The 15,694-nt window shown below is 43.6% G+C and overlaps 1 protein-coding gene across 1 annotated transcript; it reads left to right on the top strand.

The window, feature by feature from the left end:
* The first annotated feature begins 201 nt into the window (after positions 1-201).
* Positions 202-3,347, top strand: LOC123097852 (uncharacterized). The gene is made up of 3 exons (XM_044519697.1): positions 202-703; positions 1,316-1,550; positions 3,033-3,347. The coding sequence occupies exons 1-3, from the start codon at positions 502-504 to the stop codon at positions 3,034-3,036; spliced, it is 441 nt and encodes a 146-aa protein (XP_044375632.1). The 5' UTR covers positions 202-501; the 3' UTR covers positions 3,037-3,347.
* The last annotated feature ends 12,347 nt before the right edge of the window (positions 3,348-15,694 follow it).

The following is a 15,694-nucleotide window of genomic DNA, read 5'->3' as shown; positions in this document are numbered from 1 at the left end:
GTGGTCAAAATAGTCTTCTGCGTGATCTGGAACGTCGGATGATTGTGGTGCTCGTTTTCACCGCGTGGTAACCTCGCATTGGCCAATGACGTGTGGGCTCATGCGATGTGCTTGTTGGCTGGGTCAACCGTTTCGTGGTACATGCGCACCCTGTCCCTGCACGCCGCGTGCACGTCGCGCCGTTTGTGGGAGATCGTGCGAGAGCCACACCCATTGGTCACCGCCCCGCACAAACCCTACCCTTTCCAGCGCTCCCAAATCGATGCAGCCGCCTCCCCTCTCCCTCTCTTCCTCCCCCAACGCGCCGGCCGCCTCCACCTGCCATACCGCGTCCCCTCCCTCTCTTCCTCCCCCAACGCGCCGGCCGCCTCCACCTGCCATACCGCGTCCCCGCTGCCGCCATGGCCTCTTCAGGAGGCACGCCCCTCCATGGTGCGAAGCAGCAGGCCAGGATCTGGATGAGGAAGAGGAGATCCGGGCGCCCCAACGGTGGATGGATCGATGCGAGGTGACGACGAGCTCCTCCGGACGTGGGGGGCAGCGAGGCCGGAGATCCAGTCGGCGCATGCCCATCAGGGTCGAAGCTGCAGCGCTCCGGTCCCCAAGCTGCCTCCAGGCTCGCTTCCTCCTCCATCCTCGGGCACGGAGGCAAGGTTCTCCGGCGGCGGCGGGAACCTCCAGGCAGAGAGCGACCCCTCGTCAAGTAGGGGATCGATTTGTCCTGCAGCTTCTTTCCCCTCTATAAAGGAGATTTTTTTTCCTTTGCTTGATGTGTTTCCCTCCTTTCAATTGTATGATTTTTAGGATGGGCCTTCCTATCCATAAGTTTGCCTTTATACTGCATATTAGTTCACTCTTTTGGGTAGATAACTAAACTCCTGCAACCTTACTAAATCATTGAAGTTGTCCTTCCCAAACCGAGCTTTGCTTTACAACAACTTGACTGCCTGTGTATTTGTGTAGTTTTCTGCATATTCATACGGCTCTGAATGTTGTTCCGTTCCTTGATAAATACATCGCTCTACAGGGTTGATTAAAGAAGTTAACTCTTCTTCATAGCAATTTTTCAAATGCCCTGATGGGACGACCCTAAACATGGATAGTTAAACTTGGTATATCAGCTCAAACACCTGATTGGTAAAATGGAGTTCTATTGGTCCTAACCGCTGTTCTAAATCCTTCAAAAAGAAAAAAAGTGCTATACTAAATAAACTATCTGCTCTATTATTTTTATTTATTAGTCTTGATTCCATCCATGTATTTATAGTACCCTGGGTAGCTGCAGCAGTGGTGCTCTTTCTTTCTCTCTCTGTAGGGAACTTCCAGATGGGATTTAGACAAGGAAAAGGAGACCCATGCGAAATCGAGCGTCCTGGTGGTGCCTCGACCAATGCGGGTCGACGGATAGCACCGGTGAGCGCGGTGCTTGGTGCAGCGAGCTGGATAGGCGGCAGGAGAGGTGACCATGGGTGTGGCTTGGGGATTTCCGCATGCATCAAGCGACGACGAGTGCATCCAACGCCACCATGCTGCTGGTCCTGGGGAACAAGGTATTGGCATTTGTAGTTGTACAACACTAGCGAACCGGCAAGCTATGCAGTTGTTTGTTCCTTTCCCGTGTAAACTATGAACTGAATGGCTACTGTGTTGATGCATATATTTATATAATCGAAGTTTAGTTTTGGAAATTGCAGCATCCTCTCCTAACTGCTTCTACTGCACTTCATGGAAATAGCTTTTCTTTGCTGATGTGATTTGGATTTTTGCTCTACGCAACCATTTCCTGTGATTAACTTCAGAAGATGGCGAGAGCCGTTGGTCAAATTAGTTTGTTAATTTGATTCATATGCTTTGGAAAAAAAACTATGTTCATAGATCATGTTGTATGCGCTTAGGATCCTCCTGTCTTTATTCATTAGATTCAAGCAGTTTGTTTGTGCAGCAATCTTGCTGCTGACATCAGATTTTACAATTTGGGGTGTGGGTTTTGCTACTGGTGACACCCCATGAATAGTAGCTAGTGCGTACATTTTCATAGTTATTTATATCATACTGAGATAACACTCTTCCAAGCGGAATGTTTGTTTTTATATACTTCTAGATGCTAATTTACCGTTCTTGATTTTGGTGGGGATATTCCTTCATTTGCTTGGTTGGCTGTCAATGCTCACCAATTTTTTAATATCTCCCATGGCTAAATTTAGTCCAACATTTCCAGTATGTATCTTCTTCTGCTATCAATGTTAATTCTGCCATAAGCATATTACTCTCCTAGCATTTTTTTCTTTCGATGAAACACACAGACACTTGTTCAGTTTTTTACTACATAGAAAAAGATAAGTTCAATTTGGTTTCTAATGTTGATGTCGGCCTTTGCCTAAGCAAAAAAAGGTAACCAGTTTATATTGTAATCTGGTTTTTAGTTTCTCTTTGATTCAACCTTTTTTTGTGTGCTGTCTAACTGTTAGATTGTCTGGAACATCTCGGAACAACCTTTCGTGTCCCCGATATTATCTCGTTTCCTGAACAATATTATTTTATTTGCTTTATCTGCCACCATGAATTCCTAGAGTTCCTTTCTCTCCTTCCAAATGACATTCTTAGATGTGATTCTATTAGAAATTTTGTGCCATGACAGAAGTAATGGTTGATTGCTCTGGTTTAGCCTTTATGTCAGTTGTTGCTGAGGGTCCAGTTTCTCATTTTTCAGAATCTGTAGTAGCAGGGATGTGTATAATATGGATAACTGAACTGGTGTTTAGGGGTTTCAGTGCAGGACTGCTACTTGCTCGATTAGTTAGATCAACTGGTGTTTAGAGATTTCAGTGCGAGTGATGTTCCTCGATTGCAGGGCTTCGAGATGCACCATGAGGATTGAAACAAGTCTTATATAGGGCTGCTAAATTATTATGCTTTTGGTCTTTTCTGAATTTAGTTAGCATAAATACTTCCAGAATACCTCTTATAATATGGAAGTCTGTTGGTAACAACACTGATTTTGCAAGTTTGTGGAACATGCTTCATTTTTGCAGGTAAAAGAAGGAATAGAACATTGGAGAAAAAGGCAGCAGGACGGATTCTCTAAGCTTTCTCAAATGTTTGAACAATTAGAAGATAGTTACAATCATTTTTCTCTTGCCTTATTACATCTTGATGTTAATAGGCTTTGGAAGGTACTATGCGCCCCGTTCAAGGTTTACAGAATTTTCACCATCCTATTACAGTTTGTTCTGATGACATAATTGACCAGTTCTTCCTTGAGTAAATTAATATTGTGGCTGCTACTCCTTTGTGCATTGTTACATAGAGTTATATAATTGTGAAGGTGTGTACACATCAACATAAAATTCCCACGATCCTATTACAGTTTGTTCTGACGACAATATTGAGCAGCTCTTACTTGAGTAAATTGTGCAGCTCTTCCTTGAGTAAATTAGTATTGCAGTTACTAAGCCTTTGTGCATTCCGATACAGCTCTACTAAAATACTACTTTCTTATGCCCATTTTAAACCGAGACCCGACTTTACATCATTTCTATTCTCATCCATTCTCCTGAATTTTAGTCCGCTTCAGCAATGCTATGACCTGACACTTCATGTATATATATGAAAAAATGACCGCAATTTTGTTGTTGTGATTTGGTCAATCCTCGGCGTTTCGATTCTTACCAATCTCTCCTTTGTTTGGCAAGTGATGCCACCCGAAGGGCTGCAAGCCCAAGACAACATCGGTAATATCCTTCGCATATTTGGAAGGCGCGGAACAATATCGTTTCAACTTAGTCAGGTGCTGGCCCAAGGATGTTATTTCTCGCTGATGTTTTATTTAATTATTTTGAAACGAGGCAAAAGACTTCCATTTTCATTGGCTTAGAAGATAGTGAGAATTGCCTGGTTAATTGAGGAAAACCAGGCTAAAACCAATATAACTCAACCCACACAACATGGGTACCACCGGCCAACCTGGCCACATGCTAATAGATGGCTACACACGCGAACAATTGACAAATCCGACTTTGAAGACGAGCTTCGCAAGGGAAATATGCAGGACTTGCGCTGATCATGCCCTCAGCAAATGACCACCGAGTGTCTATCATCATCACCACCTGGACTCCCTCAGAAATCAACGCCCCCGAAACGACCGCCTCGGCGAACCACATCGTTCACATGAATTGTAGACAACTTTGTTGCTGATGTGAATATCTCTAGATGTGATGTCCGTCATTCACATCTTATAGAATATATAACTCTGTGCTACCAAATTAGAATTTGTATATACATATCATTATAGACAACAAAATATACCATGTTTTTCCTACTAAAGAGGATTAGATTTGTTACATACATTTTGTTTCAAACAGAACTCTATGTTACCAAATTTAATTGTGTATATACACCTGATTGTTGATAACAAGCCCTGTTTTTTTCATATAAGAAAGATTAAATTTGTTGTCATATGTGCGTACCCGTAACTATATCAACTAAACCATGGATTTCTTTTCATCGCTAACATGGAATCAGCAGGTCTCTGCGCCATTTGGCGCAACGAGTGGTTTAGTTGAAGGTTCTTGGAGCATGAAACTATTTTCATCGACAACATGTCTTCAGCGAGTCTCTGCGCCATTTGGCGCAACGGGTCAACTATTGTATTAACCGGAAACATGATACATGTGTGAATACATAGACAAACAGAGTGTCACTAGTATGCCTCTACTTGACTAGCTTGTTGATCAAAGATGGTTATGTTTCTTAGCCATAGACAAAGAGTTGTCATTTGATTAACGGGATCACATCATTAGGAGAATGATGTGATTGACTTGACCTATTCCGTTAGCTTAGCACTTGATCGTTTAGTATGTTGCTATTGCTTTCTTCATGACTTATACATGTTCCTATGACTATGAGATTATGCAACTCCCGTTTACCAGAGGAACACTTTGTTTGCTACCAAACGTCACAACGTAATTGGATGATTATAAAGGTGCTCTACAGGTGTCTCCGAAGGTACTTGTTGGGTTGGCGTATTTTGAGATTAGGATTTGTCACTCCGATTGTCGGAGAGGTATCTCTGGGCCCACTCGGTAATGCACATCACTTAAGCCTTGCAAGCATTGCAACTAATGAGTTAGTTGCGGGATGATGTATTACGGAACGAATAAAGAGACTTGCCGGTAACGAGATTGAACTAGGTATTGAGATACCGACGATCGAATCTCGGGCAAGTAACATACCGATAACAAAGGGAACAACGTATGTTGTTATGCGATTTGACCGATAAAGATCTTCGTAGAATATGTAGGAGCCAATATGAGCATCCAGGTTCCGCTATTGGTTATTGACCGGAGACGTGTCTCCGTCATGTCTACATAGTTCTCGAACCCGTAGGGTCCGCACGCTTAAAGTTCGATGACGGTTATATTATGAGTTTATGTGTTTTGATGAACCGAAGGTAGTTCGGAGTCCCGGATGTGATCACGGACATGACGAGGAGCCTCGAAATGGTCGAGACGTAAAGATCGATATATTGGACGACTATATTTGGATACCGGAATGGTTCCGGGTGAGATCGGGATAATACCGGAGCACCGGGAGGTTATCGGAACCCCCCGGGAGGTATATGGGCCTTAATGGGCTTTAGTGGAAAGGAGGGGAAAGGAGCAAGGGAGGGGGCGCGCCCCCCAAGCCCAATCCGAATTGGGAAGGGGGCCGGCCCCCCTTTCCTTCCTCCCTCCTTCCTCTTCCTTCCCTCTCCCTCTCCAAATAGGAAAAGGAGGAGTCCTACTCTCGGTGGGAGTAGGACTCCCCCCTTGGGCGCGCCTCCTCCCCTTGGCCGGCCCTCTCCTCCCCCTTCATATACGGAGGAGAGGGGCACCCCATAGACACAACAATTGATCTCTTGGATCTTTTAGCCATGTGCGGTGCCCCTCTCTTATACCATAGTCCACCTCGATAATACCGTAGCGGTGCTTAGGCGAAGCCTTGCGTCGGTAGAACATCATCATCGTCACCACGCCGTCGTGCTGACGGAACTCTCCCTCAAAGCTCGGCTGGATCGGAGTTCGAGGGACGTCATCGAGTTGAACGTGTGCAGAACTCGGAGGTGCCGTGTGTTCGGTAGTTGATCGGTCGGATCGTGAAGACGTACGACTACATCAATCGTGTTGTGCTAACGCTTCCGCATTCGGTCTACGAGGGTACGTGGACACACTCTCCCCTCTCGTTGCTATGCATCACCATGATCTTGTGTGTGCGTAGGATTTTTTTTGAAATTACTACGTTCCCCAACAGATTTCCCCTTCCGGCAGGGTGCCGGAATGGGATCCCGATTGGTTTTTCATGGCTACAGAGGCTTGCGGCGGCGGAACTTCCGATCTAGGGTTATCTTCGGGGGTTTTGGAATATTTGGGAATTTATAGGGCGAAGAGGCGGTGCGGGAGGCCACCGAGGTGGGCACAACCCACCAGGGCGCGCCTGGGCCCCCAGGCATGCCCAGGTGGATTGTGCTCCCCTAGGGGCACCCCTCTGGTACTTCTTTGGCCCACTGGATGTCTTTTGGTCCATAAAAAATCTCCAAAAAGTTTCGCTGCGTTTGGACTCCGTTTGGTATTGATTTTCTGCGATGTAAAAAACAAGCAAAAAACAGCAACTGGCACTGGGCTCTATGTCAATAGGTTAGTCCCAAAAAATGATATAAAGTTGCTATAAAATTATTGTAAAACATCCAAGAATGATAATATAACAACATGAATACTTCATAAATTATAGATACGTTGGAGACGTATCAGTAAATCGGTAAGAGACATCATAGATCGCACCATATCTAATAAAGTACGATTACGACATTCGAACACACCATTACGCTGTGGTGTTCCAGGTGGCGTGAGTTGTGAAACTATTCCACATTGTTTCAAACGAGGGCCAAACTCGTAACTCAAATATTCTCCTCCGCGATCAGATCGTAGAAACTTTATTTTCTTGTTACGATGATTCTCCACTGCACTATGAAATTCTTTGAACTTTTCAAATGTTTCAGACTTGTGTTTCATTAAGTAGATATACCCATATCTGCTCAAATCATCTGTGAAGGTTAGAAAATAACGATATCAGCTGCGTGCCTCAACACTCATTAGACCGCATACATCGGTGTATTATTTCCAATAAGTTACTGGCTCGTTCCATTGTTCCGGAGAACAGAGTTTTAGTCATCTTGCCCATGGGGCATGGTTTGCAAGTATCAAATGACTCATAATCAAGTGATTCCAAAAACCCATATGCATGGAGTTTCTTCACGCGCTTTACACCAATATGACCTAAACGGCAGTGCCACAAATATGTTGCACTATCATTATCAACGTTGCATCTTGTGGCATCAATATTATGAATAGGGAAGATATTACTCATATAAATAGAACAACCATTATTCTCTGATTTAAATAAATAACCGTCTCGCACTAAATAAGATCGAGTTATAATGTTCATGCTCAACGCTGACACCAAATAACAATTATTCAGGTCCAAAATTAATCCCGAAGGTAGATGTAGAGGTAGCGTGCCGACGGCGATCACATCGACCTTGGAACCATTTCCGACGCGCATCATCATCTCGTCCTTAGCCAATCTTTGTTTAATCCTTAGCTCCTGTTTCGAGTTACAAATATGAGCAACTGAACCAGTATCAAATACCCAGACGCTACTACGAGCATTAGTAAGGTACACATCAATAACATGTGTATCAAATATATCTTTGTTCACTTTGCCATCCTTCTTATCTGCCGAACACTTGGGGCAGTTCCGCTTCCAGTGACCAGTCCCTTTGAAGTAGAAGCACTCAGTTTTAGGCTTGGGTCCAACTTTGGGCTTCTTTCCGGGAGTGGAAACTAGCTTGCCATTCTTCTTGAAGTTCCCTTTCTTTCCCTTGCCTTTCTTCTTGAAACTAGTGGTCTTGTTAACCATCAACACTTGATGCTCCTTTTTGGCTTCTACCTCCACGACCTTAAGCATTGCGAAGAGCTCGGGAATTGTCTTATCCATCGCTTGCATATTATAGTTCATCATGAAGCCTTTGTAGCTTGGTGGGAGTGATTGAAGAACTCTGTCAATGACACAATCAACTGGAAGATCAACTCCCAGCTGAGTCAAGTGATTATAATACCCAAACATTTTGAGTATGTGTTCACTGGCAGAACTGTTCTCCTCCATCTTGCAGCTATAGAACTTGTTGGAGACTTCATATCTCTCAACCCGGGCATTTACTTGAAATATTAACTTCAACTCCTGGAACATCTCATATGCTCCATGACGTTCAAAACATCTTTGAAGTCACGGTTCTAAGTCGTAAAGCATGACACACTGAACTATCGAGTAGTAATCAGATCGCGTTTGCCAGACGTTCACAACATCTAGATTAGCGGGAGGGGCTTGTCACCTAGCAGTGCATCAAGGACATAATTCTTCTGTGCAACAATGAGGAGAATCCTCAAGTTACGGGCCCAATCCGTGTAGTTGCTATCATCATCTTTCAACTTAGCTTTCTCTAGGAACGCATTAAAATTCAGGGGAACGATAGCACGGGCCATTGATCTACAACATAGATATGCAAACACTATCAGTACCAAGTTCATGATAAATTAAGTTCAATTAATCAAATTACTTAAGAACTCCCACTTAAACCTCAAGTCATCTAAGTGATACGTGATCCAAATCAACTAACCCATGTCCGATCATCACGTGAGATGGGGTAGTCATCAATGGTGAACATCTTTATGTTGATCATATCTACTATATGATTCACGTTCAACCTTTTGGTCTTGAGTGTTCCGAGGCCATGTCTGTACATGCTATACTCGTCAAGTTTAACCCAAGTATTCCGCATGTGCAAAACTGTCTTGCACCCGTTGTATGTGAACGTAGAGTCTATCACACCCGATCATCACGTGGTGTCTCAACAAGACGAACTGTAGCAACGGTGCATACTCAGGGAGAACACTTTTACCTTGAAATTTAGTGAAGGTATCATCTTATAATGCTACCGCCGTACTGAGCAAAATAAGTTGCATAGAAGAGAAACATCTCATGCAATCAAAATATGTGACATGATATGGCCATCATCATCTCATGCTTTTGATCTCCATCTCCAAAGCATCGTCATGATCTCCATCGTCACCGGCTCGACACCTTGATCTCCATCGTAGCGTCATGGTCGTCTCACCAACTATTGCTTCTACAACTATCGCTAACCCATAGTGATAAAGTAAAGCAATTACATGACGTTTGCATTTCATAGAATAAAGAGACAACCATAAGGCTCCTGCCGGTTGTCAGATATCTTACAGAACATGATCATCTCAAACAATAACTTATATCACATCATGTCTTGACCATATCACATCACAACATGCCCTGCAAAAACAAGTTAGACGTCCTCTACTTTGTTGTTGCAAGTTTTACGTGGCTGCTACGGGCTTCTAGCAAGAACCGTTCTTACCTACGCATAAAACCACAATGGTGTTTCATCAAGTTTGTTTTTTTAACCCTCTTAAAGGACCGGCCATAGTCAAATTCGATTCAACAAAAGTAGGATAAACAGACACCCGCCAGCCACCTTTATGCAAAACTAGTTGCATGTCAGTCGGTGGAACCGGTCTCATGTGCGTGGACACGTAATGTTGGTCTAGGCCGCTTCATCCCACAATACCGCCGAATCAAAACAAGACGTTGGTGGTAAGCAGTATGACAATCACCGCCCACAGCTCTTTTGTGTTATACTCCTGCATATCATCTACACATAGACCTGGCTCATGATGCCACTGTTGGGAATCGTTGCATGGAAAACAATTTTTTTTCTAAGCACATGCAATGATCTATCCATGGAGATGCATAGCAACGAGGGGGAGAGTGTGTCTACGTACCCTCATAGACCATAAGCGGAAGCGTTTAACAACGCGATTGATGTAGTCGAACTTCTTCTATCTCCGACCTATCGAGTACAGAACGTACGACACCTCTGAGTTCTGCACACGTTCAGCTCGGTGACGTCCCTCGCCTTCTTGATCCAGCAAGACGTCGAGGTAGTAGATGAGTTTCGTCAGCACGACAGTGTGGTGACGGTGATAGTGAAGTGATCTCCACAGGGCTTCGCCTAAGCAGTACGAAAATATGACCAGGGATGTAAACAGTGGAGGGGGGCGCCGCACACGGCTAGGCAATTGTCTGGTGTGTGCTAGGGGCGCCCCCACATATATATAGGTGGGAGGGGGAGGGGAGAGGCCAGGAGGTGCCCCAAGTAGGACAGAATCCTACTTGGGTTCCCCCTTGGCCGCGCTCCCCCTTTCCATATTAGCCGGAGGGGGAAGGAAAGAGGAGGGACGAGAAAGGGAAGGGGGAGGCCGAATCCCCCCATTTTCGTTCTCTCCCCCTCTTTCCTTCTCCCCCTGGTTCGGCCCATATCGGGGGCGCACCAGCCCCTGGTGGCTAGTGTGTTTCTCATCTTGACCCACAAGGCCCATATCTTTTGCCGGGGGGGGGGGGGGGGGGTGCCCGGACCCCCTTGCGGTGACCCAATATGTACCCGGTACCCTCCGGAACACTTCCGGTGTCCGAATACTATCGTCCTATATGTCAATCTTTACCTCTCGACCATTTTGAGACTCCTCGTCATGTCCGTGATCTCATCCGGGACTCCGAACAACATTCGGTCAACAAATCACATAACTCATATAATACTATATCGTCATCGAACTTTAAGCGTGCGGACCCTACGGGTTCGAGAACTATGTAGACATGACCGAGACACCTCTCTGGTCAATAACCAATAGCGGAACCTGGATTCTCATATTGGCTCCCACATATTCTATGAATATCTTTATTGGCCGAATCGTTATGACAACATACGTCCATCGGTATGTTACTTGCCCGAGATTCGATCGTCGTGTCTTCATACCTAGTTCAATCTCGTTACCGGCAAGTCTCTTTACTCGTTCCATAATACATCACCTAGTGACTAACTCCTTAGTCGTTTGCTTGCAAGCTTATGATGTGAATTACCGAGAGGCCCAGAGATACCTCTCCGATACTCAGAGTGACAAATCCTAATCTCGATCTATGCCAACTCAACAAACACCTTCGGAGATACCTGTAGAGCATCTTTATGATCACCCAGTTACGTTGTGATGTTTGGTAGCACACAAGGCATCCGGTATTCGGGAGTTGCATAATCTCATAGTCGAAGGAATATGTATTTGACATGAAGAAAGCAATAGCAATAAAACTTAACAACCACTATGCTAAGCTAATGGATGGGTCTTGTCCATCACATTATTCTCCTAATGATGTGATCTCGTTATCAAATGACAACTCATGTCCATGGTTAGGAAACCTTAACCATCTTTGATCAACGATCTAGTCTAGTAGAGGCCCACTAGGGACACGTTGTTTGTTTATGTATTCACACATGTATTAAGGTTTCCGATCAATACAATTCTAGCATGAATAATAAACCTTTATCACGAATAAGGAAAATATAAAATAACAACTTTATTATTGCCTCTAGGGCATAGTTCCTTCACAACGACGATGGCACCATCATCCTTTTGGATGATGAAGACAAGTAGCCGTCCATCTATTGTCACTGTCGTCGCCAGCCGGCCATCTTATGTCGCCCCCGTTAAAATATCGTATTAGTGTAATGTCACTATGTCAGTTCTCTTTGTTAAGCGTTGAACAAATCTAAGAACGTGGTTGTTAAGCTTATCCGAATATCTGAATCTGAATCTGTTGTGTTTCGCACAGCGGCGTTATATCTTTCCAGTGTCAGTGATTCATGGGCCCTTATGTAACATAGAAAATAGGGATGAAGTATATTATGTGCCTAGCTGGGTCATACTCGGCAGGTTTACCCCTAGTTTTGCAAAATACTTGTTCCCTCCCAAACCACTTTGATCGTCTTATGCTTTTGCCCTTTGACTGTCATTTTGAAAAATTCATAGCATAACTCAGAAAAATGCGAGTAAGATATCAAAATGTTAAGAAAAACATCACCTATATGTGCATGTGATTTGCATTCATGAAAAAAGTGTTGGAAAGTCGCCATCTCAGTTTGAGGTCATATGATCTCAACACGAACAGTAAAATCTGAATTAAAAAAACTCAAAAAACTATTAAAATATTTGGTGGCAAACATTGGCCAATGTTTTGAGTACTTGCCAAGTTTCATCAAGGAATGACATTCGTGGAAGTCGCGGCAAAAACCCAAAACCGATGCTCCAATGGCCACGACTTCCACGAATGTCATTCCCTTATGAAACTTGGCAAGATCTAAAAACATTGGTCAATGTTTGCCACCATTTTTTTTAGAATTTTTAGATTGTTTTTGAAATTTGTTGGATTTTACTATTCATATAGAGATCACATGAGCTGAAACTAAGGTGGGGACCTTCTAACACCTCTATCATGAATGCAAATGACATGCACATATAGTTGATGTTTTTATAAACATTTTGATATCTTATTCATATTTTTCTGAGTTAGTATGAATTTTTTTATGATTATTCAAAGTGACGGTCAAACGGTCAAAGGGCAAAATCATAAGACGAGCAAAGTGGTTTGGGCAGGAACGAGTGTTTTCGGAAATTAGGGGTAAACCTGCCGAGAGGAACACAACTAAGGGCACATAATTAATTATCCCTAGAAAATATCAGGTCAAATAGCTCCTGCTCTGCCCATAAGCAAACAGACGCACACAATTGAAATTGCTCGCACGATGCATAATCAAGCGTTGGTCCCGAGTTCGACCCCCACGAGCGGCATTATGTTCCATCCTTCGTTTTGCAAATAAATTAGACACTGACATGTGGGTCCCGCAGTGTCCCAAGTGTCAGTATATTCCACTATTTTTTTCTAATATACTATACACTGAAAGGTGGGTCCTGGGTGTCCCATATGTTAGTATATGCGCCAGGTAACGGTCAACTACATTGACCCGACGAAAACGTGCCATTTTGGGCATATTTGTTTATGGGCTAGGTGGTGAAGGGGAAAAGTGAGGGACGTTAGTTGGGTGGGACAAAACCGAGGAGTACTAAGCAATCGAGTACACAAAAATACAAATCCCACTAATATGCGCTTCTTCAAGAAAATACACACTTAATACGTGATCGCACATTTCCTACATCAGAAACTCTGCTCTTACTAAGGAATGCTTAACATTGCCTCCAATATTCAATTATTTAAATTTGAGAAAAGTATGTTTTTCGTCCCTCAAGTTCACGAAAAGTATAGACTTGGTCCCTCAAGTAAATTTGGTAGACTTTTAGTCCCTCAAGTCTCAAAACCGGTCAGATTTCGTCCAAACCCTGGTTTCGGTGGAAAATCAGCCACGTGTAGCGGTTTTCTCTCTCCCTCACCACATTGGACGGGCCCTAGGTTAAAACAGCCGCCGTTATCTCTCTGTTCCTCAATCTCTCTGTCTCTCTCTCCCGTGACCAGTTCTTTCTCACCTCTGCTCTTTCTGTCCCGGTCTCCTCGTCGCCGTCTTGGTCGCCGGAGTCGTCTCTGTTCACCGTCGCCGGCATGCGAACTCGTGAGGAGATCCTCGTGTGGATGAGTGAGGATGGAAGCAGTTGTGCTGCAACAGAGGTAAGTGAGGATGAGTGAGGACGAATCAAATCCAACAGATCCATTGTTGCTCCCCTAAAAGAAGAAGAATAGCAAAATCTGAGCTTGGGCTCCTACCTGAATGGACTGCATCTGTCTACCAAGGCCACGAAATCAAGGGGGAAACCTACCTCAAGGTCGGCCGCTTGTCCCGAGCGTCATCGAAGCTCAATGGATCGAGGAAGCCGACGCAGCAACAACACCGTGGCCCGCCTCTGCCGCGCAGATCTGGGCACTCCTGCTACAGTACCTACTGTCGTCAGCGCGACTCCGGTGACGGCTGCCCGCCTCCAGTCGCCGCCGCCGCCGCAACAGGACCTAGGGTTAGGATAGAGAGGGGCAGAAAGGTCACGGGATAGAGAGAGTGTGAGGATGGCGTCTGTTTTGACCTAGGGCCCGTCCAACGTGGCAAGTGGGGGGAGAGAGAAAACCACTACACGTGGCTGGTTTTACACCGAAACCAGGGTTTGGATGAAATCTGACCGGTTTTGAGACTTGAGGGACCAAAAGTCTACCAAATTTACTTGAGGGACCAAGTCTATACTTTTCGTGAACTTGAGGGACGAAAAACATACTTTTCTCTTTAAATTTCTGTATGCCATATCCTCACATCCATGTTTTTTGCATAAGCGGAAGAACAATCGCACATGTGTTTTACTAATGGACATAATAAAAAAAATACTACATGTTTGCCAAATTGAAGTTTTATCATCTTTGAATATTCCAATTTATCTAGAATGGTTACTAAAGAAAAAAAATATCATTTTTTATAGCGATGCTATTTGCTCTCCTCAATCTAGTAGAAACAAGTCCATCTACACATCTCATCTAATAGCTGACATACCCCCTAAGGTGCCCGAAACTCTAGTTAATTCACCCCTAGTTTGAAGTAATACAATTGCAATAGGTATGATGACATACAGTTGAAAGTACTTCCTCGCGGCACACACGATAACAAGTCATACCTTCGTGAAGAAAATTCGTTTAAGCTCCCCCTCACTTACTGTCACCGCAATTACTTCACAAATAGGAACCTACCAAGTCTATTGCACACTACTCTCTCTATTGACCTTTAATCTAAACTAGCAATAATTAGACTGATGAACTGGAGAACAATACACATATTAAACAATCCAAATAACATAGACAATATCTGAAGTAATTATTCATCACACGACAAAAAGACAATCATGTCCGGCAACTCATGCGATCTTTGTATTGACCACCCATGGAGAGAGGAGATGCTACTACTATGAATGCTCCCTCCCGGCGGAGTATCGGAGAGGAACAAGGCCACCCTTTTCCCAGCATAGGGTGCACAATTAATCTTTTGTGCACTAAATTTTACAAATGCATAAATAACTCATGCATTTATATGCTTATCATAATCAGATTTTGTTAACATTTGATATTTTTTTCTTGTTTTATTAAATAAATAGACATAAAAAATTTAAATTTCCCACCTAAAATCTATGTCGACGATCATTAATGACTTGTTCGGAGACCAGGAGCATGGCACCTCCCAAGAGAGATGAGCTACTTTTCCCATGATTTTTAAACATTTACAATTAAACCTTCTCGTAGAAGTACTTTAATCATTCCTTTCATTATTGTTGTACAATTTGTCTAACTCACATCTAGATGTTTTTTAAGGATGTCACATCTAAGCTCCATAAATATATAATGCAGCAACAAGAAACAAAAAAAATAGGACAAAAAAAGAAACCACAAACAGAATGGACATCAGCTTAGATGTGACATAAATATGTCACATCTAAATGTGTCCTAGACAAACCCATTGTTGTAACTCTTCATTTTATCATTAGACCATTATTTGATACAGTCCACTTATTGACCGACATTCTGATACCATAGTCTCCTAATTTCCCGAAGGAGTCTTGACCTCGTTGAAAAACAAGTTGTCTGGGAGCTTTATCAGCACCAACTACAAAAACAGCTAAATCCGAAAAGTTACCTGAAAAAGGAATTCAATCCAGGAAGCAAGCCGGGCTGTGAACTGACTACTGTACTGACCTCTGGCCAC

Source organism: Triticum aestivum, chromosome 4D (genome assembly GCF_018294505.1).
Source record: "Triticum aestivum cultivar Chinese Spring chromosome 4D, IWGSC CS RefSeq v2.1, whole genome shotgun sequence".
Taxonomy (NCBI): domain Eukaryota; kingdom Viridiplantae; phylum Streptophyta; class Magnoliopsida; order Poales; family Poaceae; genus Triticum; species Triticum aestivum.
Note: the sequence above shows the minus strand (reverse complement) of the source record. Positions and strands in the feature narration are given on the sequence as shown.